The sequence below is a fragment of the Microcaecilia unicolor genome, chromosome 10, assembly GCF_901765095.1.
Source record: "Microcaecilia unicolor chromosome 10, aMicUni1.1, whole genome shotgun sequence".
NCBI classification, from domain to species: domain Eukaryota; kingdom Metazoa; phylum Chordata; class Amphibia; order Gymnophiona; family Siphonopidae; genus Microcaecilia; species Microcaecilia unicolor.
Genome location: NC_044040.1, coordinates 89,267,604 through 89,292,693, shown reverse-complemented (window position 1 = coordinate 89,292,693; position 25,090 = coordinate 89,267,604). Strand labels below are relative to the sequence as shown.

The 25,090-nt window shown below is 45.2% G+C and overlaps 1 protein-coding gene across 6 annotated transcripts in view; it reads left to right on the top strand.

Moving 5' to 3' along the window:
- CNOT4 (CCR4-NOT transcription complex subunit 4) overlaps positions 1-25,090 on the top strand; it is an 898,013-nt gene that overhangs the window by 307,535 nt on the left and 565,388 nt on the right. For all 6 annotated transcript variants that reach the window (XM_030215603.1, XM_030215604.1, XM_030215600.1 and 3 more), the window contains one exon: positions 3,736-3,861. In XM_030215603.1, coding sequence (XP_030071463.1) covers positions 3,736-3,861 — 126 coding nt within the window. The remainder of the gene's footprint in view (positions 1-3,735; positions 3,862-25,090) is intronic.

Sequence of the window (25,090 nt, the reverse complement as noted above, 5' to 3'; positions counted from 1 at the left end):
TAAACCTTCCCTAATCAGCAGGCTGGGGTCTGAACCAGAGGAAGCATCTATTGATTGTTAATTTTTGTATTTCTTTTTTCTTTTTTTCTTTTTTTTTTTTTGAATTTTCTTAATCTTGGAATCAAATTTCTTTAACTTGTGGACAAACGGGCTGTAAAGATATATGCTTATTATTTTTGTTTCCTAATGTTAAATAATGCCGATTGCATATTCACTTTAAGTGGTGTATTGGAAAATTTAAATTAAAAAAAAAAGTTGTTAAATGTCAGGCTTCTCACAGAAGCACAGGGTTTGTGAGCCCTTGGACCACTCCCAAACCAGAGGCAAGGCAGAACAGGACTGGAACCTCAGCCTGGAGTTGCAGCAGAGGCAAACAAGCTGGGATAGGCAGAGCAGGAACAGCTAGACTTCACCTGCGCTTGACCGCTTTTTCTCAGGAGTTGAGCCCCTGAGTGGAGGCGGCCGGCAGGACTTACAGGGCAGGAACCGGATACCAACAGGAAACACACCACAGAGTAAGGACTAAAAGCTGCCAGGCAGCCACTAAGAAACACAGACAGGTGAGAGTCAGGAGTGAAAGCTGCCAAGCAGCCACTAAAAAGGAACACAGACACAAGACAAGGAAATGCAGACTAGGAACTAAGCAATAAAACCAAAGCTAACTACACACAAACAAACTAGAACCAGGCAAGAAACCCAGACTAGAACTGGACTAGGCAGAAGTGCACAGAGCACACCACATACCAAGGACCTTAGACGATGCAAAGGCAAACACAGAAGTTTCCAGGTGGCTAATAAAGCCCATCAGCAGCTGAAGTTCAGCTGCAGGATTCAGCTGCAGGAATCACAAGGCAGCTACGGGTGCTGTTCAGGCACAAACCAGAAAAGCAAGTCTGGCAGCCTGGAAGATCGGGACCGGACTCGGCTGAAGTCTGGAACGTGTGACAGTTCATAGCAGCCACCGGTTCAGGCCACCAGAGGGCGAGGTGAGCACAGACAAGGAAGCAGTCACCACCGTGACATTAAATTAAGAGGATTATGAGACTAAGACCTTATGAGACTGGTAGACTGGGTTTCAAAATGGCAGATGATATTTTATGTGAGCAAGTGCAAAGTTATTCATGTAGGGAAGAGCATCCCAAACTATAGTTAGATAATACAGAGTTAAATAATCGCAGAGGAAAACGATCTAGAAATAATTGATTTTATGTAAAGCTCCTTTGCTCAGTGTGCAGTGATGAGCAAGAAATCAAATAGAATGTTAGGATTTATTAGGAAAGAATGGAGAATATATCATAATGCATCTATTTTTCTCTCTAGTGCGACTGCACCTCAAATATTGTGTCATCTCCAAATCCGGCACATGTCACGTTAAATTTCTGTCCTCACTGTATTATATTTTTGTAGTTTTACCGGACCACACCCTGAGGCAGCAGTTGCGAAACATGCCGTTTGTTGGTGATTGGTTACCGGGTCCTGTATGATTAAGAAGATAAGTGTGATATTTTAACATTGAATATTAAAGCACAAAATTAAAGTGAAAATATATGGTGGTTCAATGTAACATAGTAACATAGTAAATGATGGCAGATAAAGACCTGAACGGTCCATCCAGTCTGCCCAACAACATAAACTCATTTTACATGGTATGTGATATGTTATATGTATACCCGAGTTTGATTTGTCCTTGCCATTCTCAGGGCACAGACCGCAGAACCCTGCCCAGCACTCTTCTTGTACTAAAAGTTCAGAAGCTAATGTCGAAGCCCCTTAAAATTTACACTCAAGTCCATCCATATCTGTGTATGGGCTAAAAGACTGTTGAGTCTGAGGTATACCCAAGCTACCAAGATCAAATGTGGTGAGGATTGAAATTTAAAGTGATATGTGCAGGTTTTGGAGATGATGTAAAGTGTTTCGCTGCATATTCTTGAAGGATTTATCCTCAAATATTGTGTGCATCTTAAAAATGATACAGCAGAATTAGAAAATGTACAGAGAGGTAACCAAAATGATAAAGGGGGTAGAATTACTCCCCTGTGAGGAAGAGGAGAAGGGGTTAGAGCTTTTCAGCTTAGAGAAGGGCTGAAGGGAGATATGAAAAAGGTCTATAAAATTAGTGGATTGGATGGAGATGTGGAGTCTGATTAAAAAAAAATTTTTGTCGATCTAAAGTACTGGTAAAAATAGTAAATACTTTTACTAGTATTTTAGATAAATTCAGTAGAAAAAATGTAAAGCCTAATATTTGCTTGTTCACTCTTTCCAAAAATACAAGGACTAGGGGTACATAATGATGTTACTAAGTAGCACATTTAAGAGGGTAAGGTTCACATATTTGATATACTGCTTTTCTGTAGTACCACCAAAGCAGTTTACCTTGTTATGTATAGCAGTGCTTCTCAGCACTGTGCTCAGGGCACACCCAATCAGTCAGGGTTTCACGATATCCACAATGAATATACATGAAATAGATTTGCATACACTGCTTCCTTGGTATATAAATGTATCACCATAATTTGCTACATGGCTTTGCATTGCACTAAAAACTAGATCTAAGGTAGTTTGTAGATAAAGGTGTATCAAATTTTGAGTAGAGTAGAACAGGTAAACACAAAGTGATAGCTTACATTGGGAAAAAAAATTACAAAGTCAAGGGGACATGCCATGAAGATTCAAAGTAGTACATTTATAAATAAGAGAAAAAAGATTTTCACTCAGTGTGTAGTTACTGGAGGATGTGGTAAAAGCAATTAGCATAGATGAGTTTTAAAATGTTTTGGACAAGTCCTGGAGAAAAATAATAGGCTCTTTAAAATAGGTCATCATAGGTAGACGTAGGTTAGTAACTGCTTATCCACATTTGCCTATATGGCAATTATGGTTTTAAATGTTGCTTGCCTCCCTTCCCCAACTCATACTCTATTTTTGCTTAATTTCTACAAGACATCAAGATCAAAACATGTCACATTTTGCCAACAAAATATTTGCATATATTGTATGCCATTTACATGGCAATATAGTTATAATGCTGATAGAAAAAGTCATGTATGAGGTATGCCATACTCTCATCAACAGTAGGCTTGTGGTATGGTGAAAACACATAAGTACATAAGTAATGCCATACTGGGAAAAGACCAAGGGTCCATCGAGCCCAGCATCCTGTCCACGACAGCGGCCAATCCAGGCCAAGGGCACCTGGCAAGCTTCCCAAACGTACAAACATTCTATACATGTTATTCCTGGAATTTTGGATTTTTCCAAGTCCATTTAGTAGCGGTTTATGGACTTGTCCTTTAGGAAACCGTCCAACCCCTTTTTAAACTCTGCCAAGCTAACCGCCTTCACCACTTTCTCCGGCAACGAATTCCAGAGTTTAATTACACGTTGGGTGAAGAAAAATTTTCTCCGATTTGTTTTAAATTTACTACACTGTAGTTTCATCGCATGCCCCCTAGTCCTAGTATTTTTGGAAAGCGTGAACAGACGCTTCACATCCACCTGTTCCACTCCACTCATATTTTATATACCTCTATCATGTCTCCCCTCAGCCGTCTCTTCTCCAAGCTGTATAGCCCTAGCCTCCTTAGTCTTTCTTCATAGGGAAGTCGTCCCATCCCCGCTATCCACTGTTAAGTGGAATAGACTGTGTAACAATTCTTACTTATATTCAGACAGTTTTTTTCTGGAGAAGTGCCTAAATATGTTTTCTTTCCATTTTTGTTTCTCATGCAGGCTTCTTTAGGTACAACAAAATACTGTAGCTACTTTCTAAAGAATATGCAGTGTCCAAAGCCAGACTGCATGTATCTACATGAGCTGGGAGATGAAGCAGCCAGCTTTACAAAAGAAGAGATGCAGGTAGGAACATCCCTCAAAAGCTGTCTGATAGAAATACATTATGGGGTTCATTTTGTGAAGTATTGTCTGCATGTAAAGCACATTTTGCATACAGTAAAGGGGTCTTATAAAATTGCACAACTAAATATGCACATTTAAGTATACATGCTGATAACATGGCATGTACTCTTTCCTGGGAGTGGAGTGTAGGCAGTGGTGTGCTGGTAAATTTTTAACAACAGGCTCTCTCCCCGGTCCACCTCTGCGCCCCCCCCCAAAAAAATTGCAGAGCTGGCTATAGCGAGGGAGGGGGGCAATGCATTACTCTCTCCAGGAAAAAAAATTAAATGATCCCAGGTTCCAATCTAATTCATGTTTAATGTGGGATAAAATGCCATAAATAAGTAAATAAATTTAAACTTTTAATGTTGAGCACCTGATTCTCAAAGTGAACATATTCCAAACACTATAATGAAAATAAAATGATTTTTTTTCTACCTTTGTTGTCTGGTGACTGTTTTTCTGATCATGCTGGCCCAGTATCCGATTCTGCTGCTATCTGTCCTCTTAACTCCGTTTCCAGGGCTTCCTTTCCATTTATTTCTTTCCTCCTCTCTTCTTCATTTCTGGTCCTCAACTTCTGCCTATTTTCTTCATCCATGTGCAGTTTTTCTCCTCTCTTCCTTTTCCCTCATCTCATCTCCTTCCTCACTCTTCTCTCCCCTCCATCCATGTCCAGCATTTCTTCTCTCTCCCCCTCTCTCCCCTGCCCTGCATGCACCCATGTCTAGCAGTGACCCTCCTCTGCCCTGCCCTGCATGCACCCAGATGTCTAGCAGTGACCCTCCTCTCCCCTGCATGCACCCATGTGCAGCAGTGACCCTCCTTTCCCCTGCCCTGCATGCACCCATGTCCAGCAGTGTACCCTCCTCTCCCCTGCCCTGCATGCACCCATGTCCAGCAGTGTACCCTCCTCTCCCCTGCCCTGCATGCACCCATGTCCAGCGACCCTTCTCTCCCCTGCATGCACCCATGTCCAGCAGTGTACCCTCCTTTCCCCTGCCCTGCATGCACCCATGTCCAGCAGTGTACCCTCCTCTCCCCTGCCCTGCATGCACCCATGTCCAGCAGTGACCCTCCTCTCCCCTGCCCTGCATGCACCCATGTCCAGCAGTGTACCCTACTCTCCCCTGCCCTGCATGCACCCAAGTCCAGTGACCCCCTCCATCCACCCATGCCCAGCAGCAACTCTCTTTTCCCCCTGCCACCCCCTCCCGAGTTGTTTTGTGAATTCTTCTTCTCCTCCCTCCCTCCCGATCCGGTCCCTCACCGCGCGCCTGCTTGTTTTTTAAATTCTTCGCTTCCAGCGCCGAGTCGCCGACTGTTCTGAGTCCTCCCTTGCCGATTCGCGCTTCAAAATGGCCGCCGAGCTCGCGAGGCCGCCTCTGGAAGTCTCGGCGGCCATTTTTAAAGCGTAAATCGGCAAGGGAGGACTCAGGACAGTCGGTGACTCGGCGCTGGAAGCGAAGAATGTAAAAAATAAGCGGGCGGTGAGGCGGATCCGGAGGGAGGGAGGAGAGCCAGAGCCAGTTCGCTATTTGCAACAACCGGCTCGCAAGCCGGAAGAAAATTTAACAACCGGCTCGTGCAAGCCGGCTCCAGCACACCACTGAGTGTAGGTAGAGTTGGGGCAAAGTTTTATGAAGTAAACTTAGAGAACACAAACATATTTATGCCTTATTCAGAGCAGATGATGTTTTGCGCTTGAGCATTTTCATTCTGCTAGGGTCCCTATTTTATAAACCATATATGCTTATGTTGCCTTTTTAACATAGGTATAAAATAAGTCCCTTTTTGGAAACTGTACATGGACAACCTTTTAATTTATAGGACATAATATTTTTTAAGTTGCTTTGTCAGTGTGTAACTACTGTGTATTTATGTAAAGCTATGTTTTGGCCTTTATTATAAAATAGTTTAACTATTATGATGTTGCTTTGGAATGAGTAAGATGATGATATATTACAAGGAAGAAACAATGTATAGAATAAGCATCAAGGTCCACTCCTGGAGGTTGGACTACCTGAAAGAAGCTTTGAGAGTACATAGCCACCAGTTCTTAAAGCAAGATAAGCATATTGGTTATGTTAGCCAGGGGTAGACCAGATATTCATCATTTGTTGTCATCTATATCAAGTTACTATACAACAGTCTAATATTTTTCATATGAATATTATTTACATAGCAGCATAAGTGTGAAAAGCACTGTAAATGTTTTGGATTATGTACGTTGACACCAGGGGCGTATCTGAACTGCGGCGGTAGGGGGGGCCAGGGCCAGAGAGGGGGGGCACATTATAGCCCCCCCCCCCCGCCGCCGCCGCCGCCGCCATTGCCGATCCCCCTCCCCCCAGCCGCTGCCATTGCTAACCCTCCCCCTCCGTTGCTCGCCTACCTTCGCTGGCGGGGGACCCCAACCCCCGCCAGCCGAGGTCCGCGTCCTCCTGCCGCTGCCGGCTGCCTTTGGTCCTTTCATTCTTCCATTGAAGCTGGCGCCGACGAAAAAGTTTCTTTTGAATCTGACGTCGCTGCACGTTGCACGTTGTACGTGCAGGACGTCAGACTCAGAAACAATTTCTGAGTCTGACGTCCTGCACGTACAACGTGCAGCGACGTCAGACTCAAAAGAAACTTTCGTCGGCGCCAGCTTCAATGGAAGAATTAAAGGACCAAAGGCAGCCGGCAGCGGCAGGAGGACGCGGACCTCGGCTGGCGGGGGTTGGGGTCCCCCGCCAGCGAAGGTAGGCGAGCAACGGAGGGGGAGGGTTGGCAGCGGTAGGGGGGTCCAGGGCGAAATCTGCGGGGGCCCAGGCCCCTGAGGCCCCACGCAGATACGCCCCTGGTTGACACTGTAATTCACCTAGACCTAAGGTTAGGGTGGAATAGAAATAAATAGGTAAGTATGGGAAAACTTAGACAAAAATAAAATGTGGAAATAAACTGGCGTGCAAAGCTGTACGACCCTATTCCAAAAGGCTCACAGGTCAATATTGTAAAGGAGCTGTACATTTTTCAGTGGCTGGTAAACATATATCCAGCCATGGATTTTATAGACACTGTATGGGTAGTACTAGTGAAAATCACTCTAACTGCCTTGGCACTATCTGTATTCTGTCTGGGTAGAGCTAGGGTTGGAGTGTGCTTAGTAATACCTAACTATGACTATAATTTTAGAAGGGTATTTGTGTTTAAGTTCTTATTTTACAAAGCTTGGGATATGCATGTCAAAAACACAAGTGTGTGCAAATGGGATGGGGGCATGGTCTCAGTGAGTTTGGGCAGGATTGGTACCTACCTAAAAGATAAATGTTTGCTCCCCATTTCAGAAGGAGAATAAATGACAGTGTCCTAATAAAAAAAATGTCAAGATTTACACTGGAGGAATTAGAGAGGTTGCCCCCCTTAGTTCTCCCAGTGGTTTTGTCCTCTCAAAAACCTAAACTGGCAAGTACATAAGTATTGCCATACTGTGAAAGACCAAAGGTCTATCAAGCCCAGCATCCTGTTTCCAACAGTGGCCAATCCAGGTCACAAATACCTGGCAAGATCTCATAAAAGTACAAAACATTTTTTCCTTGTCTTCTATACCAGACCAGTCCAGACTAATGGGTTGTGTCCATCTACCAGCGGAAGGAGACAGAGAAAATAGTTCCAAGTAAACCGCCCCTTAAGGGTATCTTGCAGCCTGGAATGTTCAGTATTTTCTCTGTCTCCTAGTGGATGGTGGATGGATCGTGTAGCTGCTCTGGACTGCTGGCTGTTAGCTCCTGTCCCAGATTCTTCTGGTGACAGTGGAGCCAGGGGTGTGTTGGTAGCCATCTTGGGGCTACTTTTAGATGATACTTGGTGGTCCTGAGTTCCTCATCGGCCAGCTAGGGTGATATGCAGTGACCCTGCTTCCCTCTTCTCCCTCCCCTGGCTGTCTTTCTAGCAGGGTGATGATTAATTTTGGCATGGAGTAACTTGTCTCCCATGTGCGGTTCTTCTCTTCTGTGTTGGTAGGTATATCTGAATTTCTGCCTCTGAGGTAAGCCTTTATTAATTCCTCTCACTAGTGAAGAAGGTTGTTTAAAAAAAAAAAAAAGGAAGAAGAAACTTTTTTTTTTTCTCCTTTTCTGCCTCTGAGGTAAACCTTTATTTATTCCTGTCACTAGTGAAGAAGGTTGTTTAAAGAAAAAAAAAACTATTTTCCTTCTTTTCTGCCTTTGAGGTAAACATATGGGTGACATCCACGGCAGCCCCATGTCCGGAAAATCTTCCTAGCAACAAAGGTTGCTAAAGCCTTTGAGTGCGCGGGTGTGTGCACCGCGCATGTGCGGCCATCTTCCCGTAGCGCGAGAGTCCCGCTTCAGTCTTCTTTTTTCCGTGGTCAAGAGTGGCTGTTTATTTATTGCATTTGTATCCCACATTTTCCCACCTCTTTTGGAGGCTCAATGTGGCTTACAATACATCATGAATAATGGAATTATATGAGAAAATAGACATTTAGTATTATAGAAGGATCTTGGTTAATATTATAATGATAAACATGATAGTAGTATAACAAGCAGATATTATAAGAGAGTTCTGGATGTATGTGGAGGAGTTCACATTTGTTGATCTTTGTGGTATACCTTGTTAAAGAGATGGGTCTTCAGTAGTTTGCGGAAGTTAATTCATAAATCGTTTTTACATTGCGCGGCAGCACGTTCCAGAATTGTGTACTCAGGTATGAAAAGGTTGACGCATGCGTTAGTTTGTATTTTATTTTATTTTAACAAATTTTTTATTATATAATCTCAAACACATTGAGACAGTGAAATACACATTACATTTACATAATCAGTAATACTACTACTGCTTAGCATTTCTATAGCGCTGCCAGGGTTACGCATTGAGCAGGGACTGTCCTTCCCCATGTCTACAAGGAAAATAAAACAAATATCAACTTCGTCCACCAGAAAAGAAATATGATTCCAAGATTTAGAAAACCTAACAGGAAGAAAAAGAAAACTTACATCTGCCACCTCTTAGGTGAACCTCCAGCCTGCTATTCAGGGAGGACATATAACATTCACTTCCATTCTTGCATCTAGAAAATCAATAAGCTGTTTAGAGTCCATGAATTGGTATTGTTTACCCTCTAGCACTATATTACAAATACAAGGAAAACGCAATACAAAGTTAGCTCCCACGGCCTCGGCCCTGGGGCGTAGGGCTAAAAAGGCCCTGCGCTTCACCTTTGTCTGCCTAGAGAGATCAGGAAAAACTCTAACTTTTGAGCCCATAAACAGTTTATCTATGTGTCTTAATGAAAGTCTTAAAACAGCATTCCGGTCTGGCTCCAAAACAAAGGTGACCAGCATAGTTGTCCTCTGGGTAATAAGTTCCAATGAGTTTTCCAGGAAAGAGGTAAGGTTCATAACTTCTCCTACTACCGGTAAGGGGGGGCTCTCCATCCCTCCCGTTAAGGCTCCAGATGTATTGAGCATGTGTGATAGGAGGTAGTGATTCCTTATCCATCTCCAGAATCTCACTCATATATTTTTTCACCATATCCACAGAAGAAATTAGTGGAGACTTGGGGAAATTGAGGAACTTTAGATTGTCTTCTAACCTGGTTTTCCAGGTATTCCAAGCGTTTATTAAGGAAATTATTATCTTTAACTAAGGCTGCTTCCAAAGTCCCCATTTTAGTTTGTATTTTAAACCTTTACAGTTGGGGAAGTGCAGATTAAAGAATGTGCGGGATGATTTTTTAGCATTCCTGGGTGGTAAGTCTATCAGGTCTGACATGTAGGCTGGGGCATCTCCATGAATGATTTTGTGAACTAGGGAGCATATTTTGAACGTAATGCGTTCTTTAAGTGGGAGCCAGTGTAGCTTTTCTCGTAGTGGCTTAGCACTTTCGTATTTTGATTTACTGAATATAAGTCTAGCTGCAGTTCTCTGGACTGTCTGAAGTTTCTTGATTTGCTCTTTGCAGCCAGCGTAGAGTGCGTTGCAGTAGTCTAGATGACTGAGTACCATTGATTGTACCAGGTTACTGCTTTTTTTTTTTTTTTTTTTTTATAAATTGTAAACCGTTCTGTCTTGCAGTAGCAATAAGATACGGTATATAAATTGATGTAAATAAATAAAATAATAAAAAAAAAAATTTTCAATTTTCACATTGAGTGGAACATCTTCTTGGTTGTGTTTTTCGCATGGTTCTCAAGTGTTAGGTGTCGATCAATGGTAACTCCCAAGAATTTTTGGGGTGTCCGAGATTGGGAGAGTCAGTTTTGGTGTGTTGATGGTGGTGAACTTTGTTCGTGTTATGTTGGTTCTGTGTTATGTTGGTTATGGTGGTTCTGTGCCCCAGAAAAGAAGAGCCTTAGTTTTTAGTTGTTTTTTTAACCGTTTTTTTCTTCTTCGTTGTGCTTGTGCACGAGCTGTTTAGTTTTTCTCAAAAAAAAAAGTTTTTCCCTTATTTTCTTTAGTTTTTTATCCTCAAGTTTCCTTTCGTCGTCATGTGCGGCCATTTTGGCCGCCCGTACGGGTTTTTTCCCTTTTTTGTGCCCTTCCTTTGGCACCATCGTGAAATTTGATTTCGCCGCCACTGTTTTTCCGTCGATGACATCAAGGCTTGCCAGTGGCTTGAAGAAGTGCACTCGGTGCAACCGGGCAATCTCAGGCACCGACCCTAACGCGTGGAGTATCCAGTGCCTTGGGCCCGACCATCGCCCAGACGCATGTAAGTTGTGTCTTAGACTTAAAAAGCGGACACAAGCGTTGAGACAAGCTCAACAGGAACGCCTGTTTGGAGCTTTCCCCGGTACTTCGATGTCGACAGCGGTACCGAGGTCGTCGTCGGCGGTGTCGATGTTGGCACTGGAGAGTGCATCGACTTTGGGAGCACAGGTAATGGCTGTCCAGAGACCATCACATTCTGGTAGCTGTGAACCATCGAGTGGGTCTGCACCTGCCTCGAGGGCTCCTGCGGTACAGGCCCATCGGGACCGTCCCCTTTCGGACCCATCCCCGAGGAGATGTGTTTATTCCACATCCTCGTCGGTACCGAGGGGTACCAGTGACGTGCCTCGAGCGAAGGCAAAGAAGCACCATCATTGGTCCCATTCTCATCATGGTACCAAGAGCTCCGGGGCGTCGAGGGAATCAGCCCCCATGAAGCGTCGACGCCAGGAGGACCTCTCACCCTCTATACAAGAGGTGTCGATGTGCCGGTCTCCGGACACCCGGTACCGCCTCCTCTGCAGATTCTAGCCTCGACTCCTGTACTGACGCCACAGCTTTTCTCGACAGACACTCTTGACGAGTGCCTCAATGCCATTCTTCCAGGGATCCTGGAAAGGCTGCTGCGACCGTCTTTTCCGGTACCGGAGGTGCTTGCGCCGATGGTACCGTCGATAGATGCGGCAGCTGGCTCCCCACCTGTGGTGAGGCCCTCTACGTCGGTGCCGCCTGCGGCATTGGCCTCGGCTACCCACCAGGTTGACTCGACGTCAATGGAGGGAGCTTCATTGCCGCCGACACAGGAGTCAACTTCTCGGCATCGCCGTCGAGACGGGCTCGGCTTCGGACTACAGTCAGAGAACTCCTGTCCAATACCGAAGGGGAGGCCTCGTGGGAGGCAGAGGAGGACCCAAGATATTTCTCTTCTGAGGAGTCTTCTGGCCTTCCCTCTGATCCTACTCCTTCGCCGGAGAGAAAGCTTTTTCCCCCGGAGAGTTTGTCTTTCTCGTCCTTTGTCCTGAAAATGTCTACGGCCATTCCCTTCCTGGTTGAAACTGAGGATGAGCACAGGGCTGAGATGTTTGAGGTCCTGGACTGTCCTTCGCCACCTAAGGAGTCATCCACTGTTCCTATATATAATGTCCTTATGCAGACACTGTTGAGGAATTGGATGAAACCACTAGCTAACCCCACCATTCCTAAGAAGGTTGAGTCCCAGTATTGGATTCACGGGGACCCAGAGTTGATGAAGGCCCAGTTTCCTCATGACTCAGGGGTTGTGGATTCTACTCTCAAGAGAGCCAAAAGTACGATAGATTTCGCCTCGGTGCCCCCGGAACGTGAGGCTCGGACTTTGGACTCTTTTGGGAGGAAGGCCTACCAGTCAGCTATGCTCATCTGCAAAATCCAGCCCTACCAGCTCTACACGAGCATTCACTTGCGGAATAATGTGAAGCAACTGGCGGACCTGGTCGATCAGCTTCCTTCGGAGCAGGCTAGGCCTTTTCAGGAGGTGGTCAGGCAGCTGAAGGCGTGTCGTAAATTCCTGTCCAGGGGTACTTACGATTCTTTTGATGTGGCATCCAGAGTCGCTGCTCAGGGTATAGTGATGCGCAGACTCTCATGGCTGCGTGCCTCTGACCTAGACAATCGAGTCCAGCAGCAGCTTGCGGATGCTCCTTGCCAGGGGGATAATATTTTTGGTGAGAAAGTCGAAGAGGTGGTAGAGCAGCTCCACCAGCGGGACACCACTTTCGACAAACTCTCCTGCCGGGCGCCTTCAGCATCTACCTCATCAGGTAGATGTTTTTACGGGGGTCGGAGGCATGCTTACAATAAGCGTAGGTACAATCCACCTTCCCGCCAGCCTGCTCAGGCTCAACCCCAGCGCACTCGTTCATGTCAACAGCGTGCGCCTCGTCAGGCCCCTGCAGCTCCCCAGCAAAAGCAAGGGACGGGCTTTTGACTGGCTCCAGGTGAGCATAGCTGCAATAAAAGTGTCCGTGCCGGATGATCTACCGGTCGGGGAGAGGTTAAAATTTTTTCACCAAAGGTGGCCTCTTGTAACCTTCAATTGGTGGGTCCTTCAAATAGTCCGGCGGGGATACTTCCTCAATTTGATCTCCAAACCTCCAAATTTCCCACCGGGAGCTCAGTCATTCAGCTTCCACCAAAGGCAGGTACTTGCAGAGGAACTCTCCGCTCTTCTCAGCGCCAATGTCGTCGAGCTTGTACCACCAGGGCAAGAAGGGCTGGGATTCTATTCCAGGTACTTCCTTGTGCAAAAGAAAACAGGGGGGATGCGTCCCATCCTAGACCTAAGGGCCCTGAACAAATATCTGATTCGAGAAAAGTTCAGGATGCTTTCCCTGGGCACCCTTCTTCCCATGATTCAGAAAAACGACTGGCTATGCTCCCTGGACTTAAAGGATGCTTAAGGTTTTAACAATTTTTATTGATGATTCAACTATATCAACATAACCGATTACTTGACCTTTTAAGGAATACAACATTTTTGCATATATTCATCCGTATCAGTTATCATCAATGGTTTTATCATTTTCTCCCCCCCCCCCATCATTTCTCCATATACAATATCTTTGCGTTTACTATAAGACATAAATATCCAAACAAAAACATAATTGCATAGCGGCCCCAGATCAATCCAGAGACTTGTGGGTTATGCCCCTCCTCTAGTAGGTTAGATAGAACTCAGAAGTTTGCTACAATAGAGCATGTGCAGCCAGCCTCACTTCAGTATTCTCTCTATCTAGCAGGTAGACGGGAGCATAAAGTGCAGCTCTGTTGCCTGAGGCTCCTATCCCGTTCCTTCGGGTGTGTTGAGCTTTCTCTGGGGTTGAGGTGCTGGAGCACATTCTGGGATACACCTGGTGGTGGTGCCAGGTCCCTACCCTTCTCCCCCTGTCAGCCTACTTAAATTCTGTTGAGGATTTTGGCTGTATTCCTCTCCTGTCTCTTAAAAAAAAAAAAAAGAAAAAAAAGAATCAGACGGAATGATTCTCCAGTCCAGCCTCATTTTGGCTTGCTTGGCGCTTGGAACAATTCTTTATTCAGCTTAATTGGAACGTGAGCAGGGCTGGGACTGCGGAGAAGGTAGGCTTTTGAGGCTATGTCCATTCCATTGGAGTCCATTAAGCGCGGCTCGCGCTGCTGGGCACGGTGGCACATCGCTTCCCTGCGAGTTTTGTTCCGTGACGGTAGTGAGTCATAGTGCGGATCAGGGGATCGTGTGTTGGGCACCACGGCGCCAAAAGGGATCATTTATCGCTTGGCAGGAAAGTCTGTGACTGGAATGGTTGATCCGCCGGCGCCATTTTCTCGCTAATGCCGCGGTCTCAGGATGCTGCGGTGGGATCTGCTGGGGCTCCCTCCGCCAGAGAAGCCTTGATTTCTCTCCCGGAAAAAGCTATTATGGGGGCATTTCCCCTGGAGTTTGTACTCTTTTGCTCAAAGCGTTTTTATTGCGCTCTGAGGGAGAGGGGCAGGAGGCGGCCATTTTCGAGGCTCTGCTGCCTCAGGCTCTCAGTTCGTACAGAAGCCGCCTAAGATGGCCCGGTTGGGTTTAAGGGGCCGGTAGAGTGGAGGAGTAGCATAATGGTTAGTGCAGCAGGCTTTGAACCTGGCTGGGTTCGTTTCCCTCTGCTGCTCACTTAGCCCTCCATAATAACCCTGGGACGACATATGGATTCGGAGGGTGTCCGAGGGTCAGGGGAATCCTTTTCAGGGCACCTTGAACAGAGGGAGTTGCCCGCGGGTGAGGGAATTGACCTCACCGCGACCAGGCTCTTTAAAGGGAAGAACTGATTCCGTTCTTTATACAGACATTGTAAGTGCTAATTTTATATCCTCTGCGGTTAGCTCTTCCATTTGGTTGGGCACTAGGAGCTGGTGGAAGCCTGTTAGGTTCATGAGGCTATTGTGTTCTTGGGTGTATGTGCGCACTTGATTATTAGCATTTGTATGCGCTACCAAACACTTGCAGCGCTGAACACCTGACATTTATTTTATTTATTTATTGCATTTGTATCCCACATTTTCCCACCTATTTGCAGGCTCATTGTGTCATAAAGAGACAGTCCCTGCTCAAGAGCTTACAATCTAGTATAGCTCCATCTTTATTGCCACTCCACATGGCACTGCTGAGGTCCCAGTGCTCCCCTGGGTTCTGATGTGCTTGCAATTCAGGCAGTTTTATATGTAGATCTTTCAGGAATGTGATTGGGAACGTAGTGTGGAGCACTCCAGTTTCTGCATATTGGTTTTCCACAGCTTTGAGTCTTCCTCAGCTTTCCAGGGGCGAGGTAGGTGATCCTTTAGTCCCCTGCAGCTGTGCCGTGACAGTGAGAACCTTATGCTGCTGCTTGGTAAGTTCTGCCTATCTGAAAGTCTCCTGGTAGAGATGCCTGTGCTTCTTGAGGTGAGTTACAGTAAGACTATTTCTGGACCCTCCTTGAGGAGGTTCAGGGGGTGTGTACATCTTTAATGGAAGGGATCAGGATTCTTCTTTCTCAGACATGGCAGTACAGTGTTTTAGTAGTCAGGCTTAAGGCTGTTGACTAGAGGTTTCTGTGAGAAATGTTACATTTTGAGGCTAGTGCATGCCTCTCAGGTTTCTCTCGGTTTCCTTGGTAACCCTGCACCCTCTGGGCTCCCCTGGTGGCATTTGCTCTGTGGGTATTGTTTACATCAATCTAGTTTTATTGAGGATGGCTGCTGGCCTTTTTAGCCTGAAGGTTATAGGTTCAAAGCTGGTTTTTCCATCCTATTAGATACTGTGGGCTCAGCTAGATTTCCAGTGGGGCATATTTTATTTCATTATCTCTTATGGCATGCTTGGCCAAGTAGTTCTTACATGACTGGAACAGTTTTCAGAACTCTTCAGTTTTAAAATTTGCTCTTCTCTCTCTCTCTTTCTCTCTCTCTCTCTCTCTCAGCACACTGATACTGGCCACACTTTTACATATCAGCCTCAGCTGCCTGGTACTGCAGCGTTCCCGGTACCTCTAATTGCTTCTTATGGGGGTACCTAAATTTCATGAGGAGTGGCCCAGGAGCTACTTCAGTGAAGAGATAGCTTAATAGTGGTTGCAATCAGCTGAGAGTAAGCACTGAGCTCTAGGGGTGCGGCTTCACAACCCACTATAGCTTGCTTTTTGGTACTACAGACATATGCTGCTACACCATCTGTCTCTGGTGTACCTGGTAGTATGACTGATACCCGTCAGGGCAGAGTTTTTCTTCCGGAACAGCGACGGGCGAAGCTGTGCCAGGTTTCTTCCCTCATTTGGCTGAAGGCTCCAACAGCGTTGGACTATGTTCAGGGGTCGTTCCTTGGGCCCGGAGCCGCATGCGGCCTTTGCAATGGTATCTACTCAGCCGTTGGTCTTTCCTTTCCAAGGTTCTTTGATTCGTTTTCCCTGGACACCGCGAGCTTCTTTTGCTCTGCGGTGTTGGCTCAGGTCAGATACTGACTCGAGGCATGCCTCTCGCCACGTCGGAGTGGCGTGTGGTTCTCGGCCACTCAGCTCAGGGGAGTTGGTCCCCCTCGGAGTCCAGGTTGCAGTTCAATCTCATGGAACTTCGGGCGTTTCGGTTGGTGCTCCTAGCTTTCGAGATGTTGTTGAGAGTTCAACCAGTCCGAGTTCTCTGCGACAATACGACGGCGGTAGCGCACGCCATTCGGCAGGGCGGAACTTAAAGTGCTTCGCTGGCAGAAGAGGCGACCGTGCTGTCTTTTGGGGCAGAGAAGCGTCGAGTTTGGTTGTCGGCGGCTCACATAGCAGGAGTGCTAAGTGTACAGGCCAACTTTTTCAGTCGCAATCGCTTGGATGCCAGGTAGTGGGAGCTCTCTCCGCCGGCTGTCAGCCAGATTTCGGATCGCTGGTGGACTCTGGTGATGGATTTTATGGCTTGATTCTACAATCCCAAGGTGGACCCGGTTCTTCAGCAAAGTGCAGCTGTGACCAAATGGTAACAGCACTGGTCTTGTAATGCAGAGGTAGATGGTTCAAATCCCACTGTTACTACTAATAAAGCTGTGAGCAACAACAGTTAAGAGGCAGAGAGTTTGAGTCCAAAGGGGTAGATGCTATTCTTCAGCCATGGCCGTTGGAGCTTCTATATGTCTTTCCTTCATAGCCGATAGTCAGTCAAGTAGTGGGTGTACAGACAGAGAGGGTAATACAGTATACAATCAGAGAAACAAAAGGAAAAAGCAACACTGGGCCTTCAAGATTGGGACAACAGGAGTACTTTATTTAACCAAAAACCCAACACGGGCCGTGTTTCGGCGCCAAAAAGGCGCCTGCCTCAGGGGTCTATTAATAAAAACATATAAATACATCAATAAAAAGTATGTAGATACATCAATAAAAATCATCAATAAAAAGAAGGATTTGCAAAATAGATAATGACAGCATCGTATTCACTTCAAACAGAAAAATATAAAAATATAATAATATATACATAAATAGTACAACATAGATATTATATAAAATTATATTAATTTAGGAGTTTAAAAACTTTTAGCAACCATATGATAATCATAGAGATAACATCAATAAATTATGTTTTAAAATATAAGCTGGCATGATGTCAACCAATTTTAAGATGTGGGCAGACATGTAGTAATATTTTAAAAAAAAGGAGGAGTTGTATTTTTAAAATTTTTTGTGTGATAGTGATGAACATATATAATCATGTATGTACACATATATAGATACATAGATATATATACACAAATGTACTTCCAAAACTATAAAAATTGATATTGTTTTTTGTTGAAAGCGTGTGTCATATAGTGGTTCTATTGAATAAGATGATGTGGATTGTCCGATCTTATTATGTGCAATGGCTGCAACGTCATCGGTATGGTTAACAATATATATGTGTAAAGAAAATCTCTCTTACCAAATTTGTAAATATAGCAATTGTTCGGAATTGAGGTTGTCAGTGCCTACAAAATGAATAAACAGGAGTTGAGGGATTATATATATGTTTAAAGGGGAACTGGCAAGTGCTCATAGTCCCCTCAAGAAAAGGTATCTAATATATAACATGCAGAGGTAACAGTGCCTTTCCTAATGATTAATGGGGCGCTCCTTAGTGATTAAAGAGGAGTTCCGATATTTGGTTAACTTATTACAGATACTATGCTGTAGACATATATAAGAAATGGGAAAGAAAAAGAAAAAGAAACGCCAAAGATGAAAAAACCGCCGATTGGGCTAATCTATATAAATAAATCCCACCTTGAACGTTCTGAAACTCCCTCCAACTGTGGCAGTGAAGTCCTGAACTGCTGTAGTCCTCCTGGCTATTCGGACTACTCACCACCGCCCTCAGCCACGCCCCTTCTGCGACCTACGCCACGCCCCAACTGGACATAAAAAGCACCATGAACGTTCTGAACCACACTTTGAAGCTTCAAAAGTTTGTATGTTCGAAGCTCTGTAACCACTTTTAACCACAGTACATCTGGGCGCCGCCATGATCTGAAACGAGCGTCACAGCTGCAACACACCAATAGGAATACAACAAGGGAGGAGCGTCTGAGGCGAAGGCGTCAGTCGCCGTTGCCACGCAACGGAATGCAATCACGCGTCATGCACCTATCAAACAACTCAAACAAAAGAAGGGGCGGACCTACGGCTCGCACAGCACGAGACTGCCGCCCAGCTGAGGAGAATACCGCTGCCCTGACAGTGCTATCCTGCAGAACCTGCCGCTCCGAACTGCCATCCGAACCCGCACCAACAAACAAAAAAAGTGAACAGACAGCCTCCAGCAGCCTTCGGGATACACACTAACAAAAAAAAAAAAAAAACAAGTGAAGAAACAGCCTCCAGCAGCCTTCGGGACACACACTAACCCAAAAAAAAAAAAACCCCGTGAAGAAACAGCCTCCAGCAGCCTTCGGGACACACACTAACCCAAAAAAAAAAAAAACCCCCCGTGAAGAAACAGCCTCCAGCAGCCTTCGGGACACACACTAACCCCCAAAAAAAAAAAAACGTGAAGAAACAGCCTCCAGCAGCCTTCGGGACACACACTAATCCAAAAAAAAAAAAAAACCCTGAAGAAACAGCCTCCAGCAGCCTTCGGGACACACACTAATCCAAAAAAAAAAAAAAAAACCTGAAGAAACAGCCTCCAGCAGCCTTCGGGACACACACTAACAAAACAAAAAAAAAAAAGGTGAATAAACAGCCTCCAGCCGCCTCAACAGGGGACTTCACAAAAACTGAAAGCAAGAAGATAAAACCAACTGCAGTCTTCTCTGGACGAGGTTCACAGCCGCCCTGAACCGCCCTGATACTGCAGCAGTAACAACAGGGCAAGCTGGATGAGGTTCACAGACACCGATCCTGCAGACAGCAGTGCAACGTGTAAATAGTTACAATTAAGGGGCCAGAAACTTTAAGGGAGGGGGCATGGAACTTGAAGGGGAGACAGACAAACACATGGAGAGGGGGTGAGAGAACAGAATGGGAGGGAAGGGGAGAGGAAAAATTATGCAGATGGAGGGCATAAAGAGAGCACAATCCCTGGATAAAAGAAATAATTCAAAACAGAAACACAGGGGGGGGGGGGCACCCTTACATTGCCACTCACAGGAGGGAAGGGGGGAAAACTAACAGAAAGGGGGCGACTGCACTTCACACAGAAGGAGGGGGCCGTGCATACATACACACAGTCTTTCACTCTCTGTGTCACTGTGACACACACTCTCTCGAACACACACACACACACACTCTGTCTCACTGTCACACCCACATTCTCACACAGGCATACACAAAACTCCTTTTTGTTTTCTTTTGTTTATACTTGCACAGCTGATAGCTGCTCGCTGCCTGCCGTGCCCCTCTTCCTTTTTACAAACATTATGCCACTTTTCCTCTTTTTCCCTCTTTTCTTTCTCTACAAACATGACAAGGGGGTTGGAACAGGAGGTCCTGCACAGCTCTCTCCACTGTTGCCACAGGCTAAGCAACAGTTCAGGCACAAGGAGGGGAGGATGAGGGCCAGAACAGGTACACAGACCACAGATGGAGGCGGAGGAGGGGGTCCTGACAGCACAGGTGAAGGGGGGAGGGGCGACCCACAGCCCTGAGAGAAGGGCTGTAGGGAGACCTGAAAGGAGGGGGGGAGACTGACCAGACAGGGAGATGAGGGGTTCTGCGACAACACAGTGGCAGACGCAGACGGAGGGGGGTCCTTCCAGCCAACATAGGGAGGGGGGGGGATGTATCTCCGTCACACACACTATCTCTCACACACACTCTCTCTCTCTCTCACACACTGACTGTCTCTCTCACTCTCTAACACTGTCTACAACACACACTATGTCTCACACTCGATCACATTCACTCTCTATGTGTCACACAGTCACTGTCAAACACTCTATCACTCTCATACACTCTCGCTCTCGCTCACATACCCACTCAAACACACTGTCAATCTCACACACACACTCTCTAACAGACACACTTGCAGCCACACACATTCAATCTGTCTCTCTCACAAAGTCACTCTCACACACACACTCTCTCAAACATACACACTCCGAGGAAAACCTTGCTAGCGCCCGTTTCATTTGTGTCGGAAACGGGCCTTATTTACTAGTAAATAAATAAAATCTCCTTACCTTTAAAAAAAACGCCTGAGTAACTTGCATTGATTTCGCTATAGCGCGAAGAAAGTGGGCTCCGACGAGGGAACCTTCTCCTGCTTAGTCCAAAGAGATAAATGGGTATTTGGTATCTAGTTTTTTCTATATAAACTGGCGAAAAAGGCGGCAAAAAGAAAACGCCAAGGAAAAGACGTTTGTGAAGAGTTGCGTGAGCGTCATAAAGACGTTAACGTGATGACGTCATATTTTCTAATACGGAAGTGAATTGTAAAAGAGACAGAGCACCATTTAGGGAGCTGTCAGGCATGGCGTTTGCAAATGTAATGATTGTCAGTACAGCATATGGTTATGTTTTAACATAAACAGCTATAGTGCAATTGTGAAACAGTTGTAACCATAAACATAGTTTTTTATTGATTTAGGTTGCTAAACATCAATGAAAATAAAGTCAATTAAGTAATATAACATGAATAGATGTAATCAAACATATAATAATGAATATAAATAAATAGCGAAATCAATGCAAGTTACTCAGGCGTTTTTTTAAAGGTAAGGAGATTTTATTTATTTATTAGCCCAATCGGCGGTTTTTTCATCTTTGGCGTTTCTTTTTCTTTTTCTTTCCCATTTCTTATATATGTCTACAGCATAGTATCTGTAATAAGTTAACCAAATATCGGAACTCCTCTTTAATCACTAAGGAGCGCCCCATTAATCATTAGGAAAGGCACTGTTACCTCTGCATGTTATATATTAGATACCTTTTCTTGAGGGGACTATGAGCACTTGCCAGTTCCCCTTTAAACATATATATAATCCCTCAACTCCTGTTTATTCATTTTGTAGGCACTGACAACCTCAATTCCGAACAATTGCTATATTTACAAATTTGGTAAGAGAGATTTTCTTTACACATATATATTGTTAACCATACCGATGACGTTGCAGCCATTGCACATAATAAGATCGGACAATCCACATCATCTTATTCAATAGAACCACTATATGACACACACTTTCAACAAAAAACAATATCAATTTTTATAGTTTTGGAAGTACATTTGTGTATATATATCTATGTACAGTGGGGGAAATAAGTATTTGATCCCTTGCTGATTTTGTAAGTTTGCCCACTGACAAAGACATGAGCAGCCCATAATTGAAGGGTAGGTTATTGGTAACAGTGAGAGATAGCACATCACAAATTAAATCCGGAAAATCACATTGTGGAAAGTATATGAATTTATTTGCATTCTGCAGAGGGAAATAAGTATTTGATCCCTCTGGCAAACAAGACCTAATACTTGGTGGCAAAACCCTTGTTGGCAAGCACAGCGGTCAGACGTCTTCTGTAGTTGATGATGAGGTTTGCACACATGTCAGGAGGAATTTTGGTCCACTCCTCTTTGCAGATCATCTCTAAATCATTAAGAGTTCTGGGCTGTCGCTTGGCAACTCGCAGCTTCAGCTCCCTCCATAAGTTTTCAATGGGATTAAGGTCTGGTGACTGGCTAGGCCACTCCATGACCCTAATGTGCTTCTTCCTGAGCCACTCCTTTGTTGCCTTGGCTGTATGTTTTGGGTCATTGTCGTGCTGGAAGACCCAGCCACGACCCATTTTTAAGGCCCTGGCGGAGGGAAGGAGGTTGTCACTCAGAATTGTACGGTACATGGCCCCATCCATTCTCCCATTGATGCGGTGAAGTAGTCCTGTGCCCTTAGCAGAGAAACACCCCCAAAACATAACATTTCCACCTCCATGCTTGACAGTGGGGACGGTGTTCTTTGGGTCATAGGCAGCATTTCTCTTCCTCCAAACACGGCGAGTTGAGTTCATGCCAAAGAGCTCAATTTTTGTCTCATCTGACCACAGCACCTTCTCCCAATCACTCTCGGCATCATCCAGGTGTTCACTGGCAAACTTCAGACGGGCCGTCACATGTGCCTTCCAGAGCAGGGGGACCTTGCGGGCACTGCAGGATTGCAATCCGTTATGTCGTAATGTGTTACCAATGGTTTTCGTGGTGACAGTGGTCCCAGCTGCCTTGAGATCATTGACAAGTTCCCCCCTTGTAGTTGTAGGCTGATTTCTAACCTTCCTCATGATCAAGGATACCCCACGAGGTGAGATTTTGCGTGGAGCCCCAGATCTTTGTCGATTGACAGTCATTTTGTACTTCTTCCATTTTCTTACTATGGCACCAACAGTTGTCTCCTTCTCGCCCAGCGTCTTACTGATGGTTTTGTAGCCCATTCCAGCCTTGTGCAGGTGTATGATCTTGTCCCTGACATCCTTAGACAGCTCCTTGCTCTTGGCCATTTTGTAGAGGTTAGAGTCTGACTGATTCACTGAGTCTGTGGACAGGTGTCTTTCATACAGGTGACCATTGCCGACAGCTGTCTGTCATGCAGGTAACGAGTTGATTTGGAGCATCTACCTGGTCTGTAGGGGCCAGATCTCTTACTGGTTGGTGGGGGATCAAATACTTATTTCCCTCTGCAGAATGCAAATAAATTCATATACTTTCCACAATGTGATTTTCCGGATTTAATTTGTGATGTGCTATCTCTCACTGTTACCAATAACCTACCCTTCAATTATGGGCTGCTCATGTCTTTGTCAGTGGGCAAACTTACAAAATCAGCAAGGGATCAAATACTTATTTCCCCCACTGTATCTATATATGTGTACATACATGATTATATATGTTCATCACTATCACACAAAAAATTTTAAAAATACAACTCCTCCTTTTTTTAAAATATTACTACATGTCTGCCCACATCTTAAAATTGGTTGACATCATGCCAGCTTATATTTTAAAACATAATTTATTGATGTTATCTCTATGATTATCATATGGTTGCTAAAAGTTTTTAAACTCCTAAATTAATATAATTTTATATAATATCTATGTTGTACTATTTATGTATATATTATTATATTTTTATATTTTTCTGTTTGAAGTGAATACGATGCTGTCATTATCTATTTTGCAAATCCTTCTTTTTATTGATGATTTTTATTGATGTATCTACATACTTTTTATTGATGTATTTATATGTTTTTATTAATAGACCCCTGAGGCAGGCGCCTTTTTGGCGCCGAAACACGGCCCGTGTTGGGTTTTTGGTTAAATAAAGTACTCCTGTTGTCCCAATCTTGAAGGCCCAGTGTTGCTTTTTCCTTTTGTTTGTCAGTCAAGTAGTGGGGAAATCTCTCGTCTTCCGGGTCTGGTAATACTTATTGCGCCGGACTGGCCCAGATGTCCTTGGTATGTGGGCTTGATTCGCCTCCTGATCGCCGAGCTGTTCTACCTGTTTCACTGGCCGGGTCTTATCCATCAGGGGCCGGTAGTCATGAAAAATCACGCTCCATTTGGGCTTATGGCCTCGTTTTTGTACGGTCGCGTCTGAGGTCTCCAGGATAGCTGGAGGCGGTTTTTGGGACCATGTTACAGGCGCGCAAATGTTCCACTTCTATTGCGTACGATAGAGTGTGGAGGTCGTTTGTGGCTTGGGGTTCCTTGGCAGGCATTTCCCCTCAATCAGACCCTCTTGGGTCCGTTCTGGCTTTTTTGCAGGAAGTGATGGTTAAGGAACTGTCACTAAGTACTTTAAAGGGTCAGTTAGTGGCATTGGCTTCCCAGAGAGGTCGTTCGGGGAGCCACTCCTTAGTGTCTCTTCCAGAGTTCATTCGTTTTCTTCGCGGTGTAGGGCATCTCAGACCTCCTTGGGTTCCAGTGGTGCCGGATTAGAATTTGAACCTGGTCCTTAGGGCGTTTCGGCGGTCTCCTTTCGAGCCCCTGAGTAAAAATCTTGAATGTTTTCAAGTTGAAGACTGTGTTTCTGGTGGCAATGGCTTCAGCCAGGCGGGTGTCTGAGCTTCATGCCCTTTTGTGCAGAGCCCCTTTCTCTGTTTTTTCGGAGGCGGGAGTGACAATTTGAAGGGTGCCGTTCTTTGTTTCTAAGGTAGTCACGCGTTTTCACGTTAACCAGGGAGTGGTGTTGCCATCCATCCTTCAAGCAAGAGGATTTCCCTCACAATTTTCGAGCTCTAAGGGGTTTAGACGTTAAGGGACCTCTGATGTGTTATTTGGAGGCGACTAATTTGTTTCGAAAGCAGATCATCTTTTTGTGCTGTTCGCAGGTCATAAGAAGCGAACATGACCTCTAAGGCCACGGTCGATCGGTGGCTTAGGGAGGCTATTGCATCGGCTTACCTGTTGTTGGGGGATTCTTTCCCTATTCGCATTCGGGCACTCTCCAAGAGGGTTCAGGCCTCTTCTTTTGCGGAGTGTCGACTGGTGTCGTTGGAGGACATTTGTTAAGCGGCGTCTTGGTCGTCTTGGCATTCCTTTGTTTTGCATTGCCGTCTTGATGTTGCTGCGCGTCGAGAGGCGCTTGTTGGGACTTCTGTGTTGGCGGCTGGAGTAGGCCGGTCCCACCCTTCATGAGGATTGCTTTGGTACATCCCACAAGTCTCTGGATTGATCTGGGGACGCTATGGAAGGTAAAATTATGTCTTACCTGATAATTTTCTTTCCATTAGTCCCTCAGATCAATCCAGAGCCTCTCCCTGGAATTCACTTTTGTAATCTCTGATCGGATTCAGTATACTTCAGTCGATTCTGTTCACGTTCCTTTGTCTCTGGACGGGTAAGGCTGTTAGGGTGTGTGTATATTTACATTTCTAAGTTATAGCAGCTCGGAGAGTTTCTTCCAAGTTTATGCTGCTTTTGCAGAGACAGGAGAGTGTTCTATGGTTCTTACTGCTTTGGTATCGTTATACTGAAGTGAGGCTGGCTGCACATGCTCTATTGT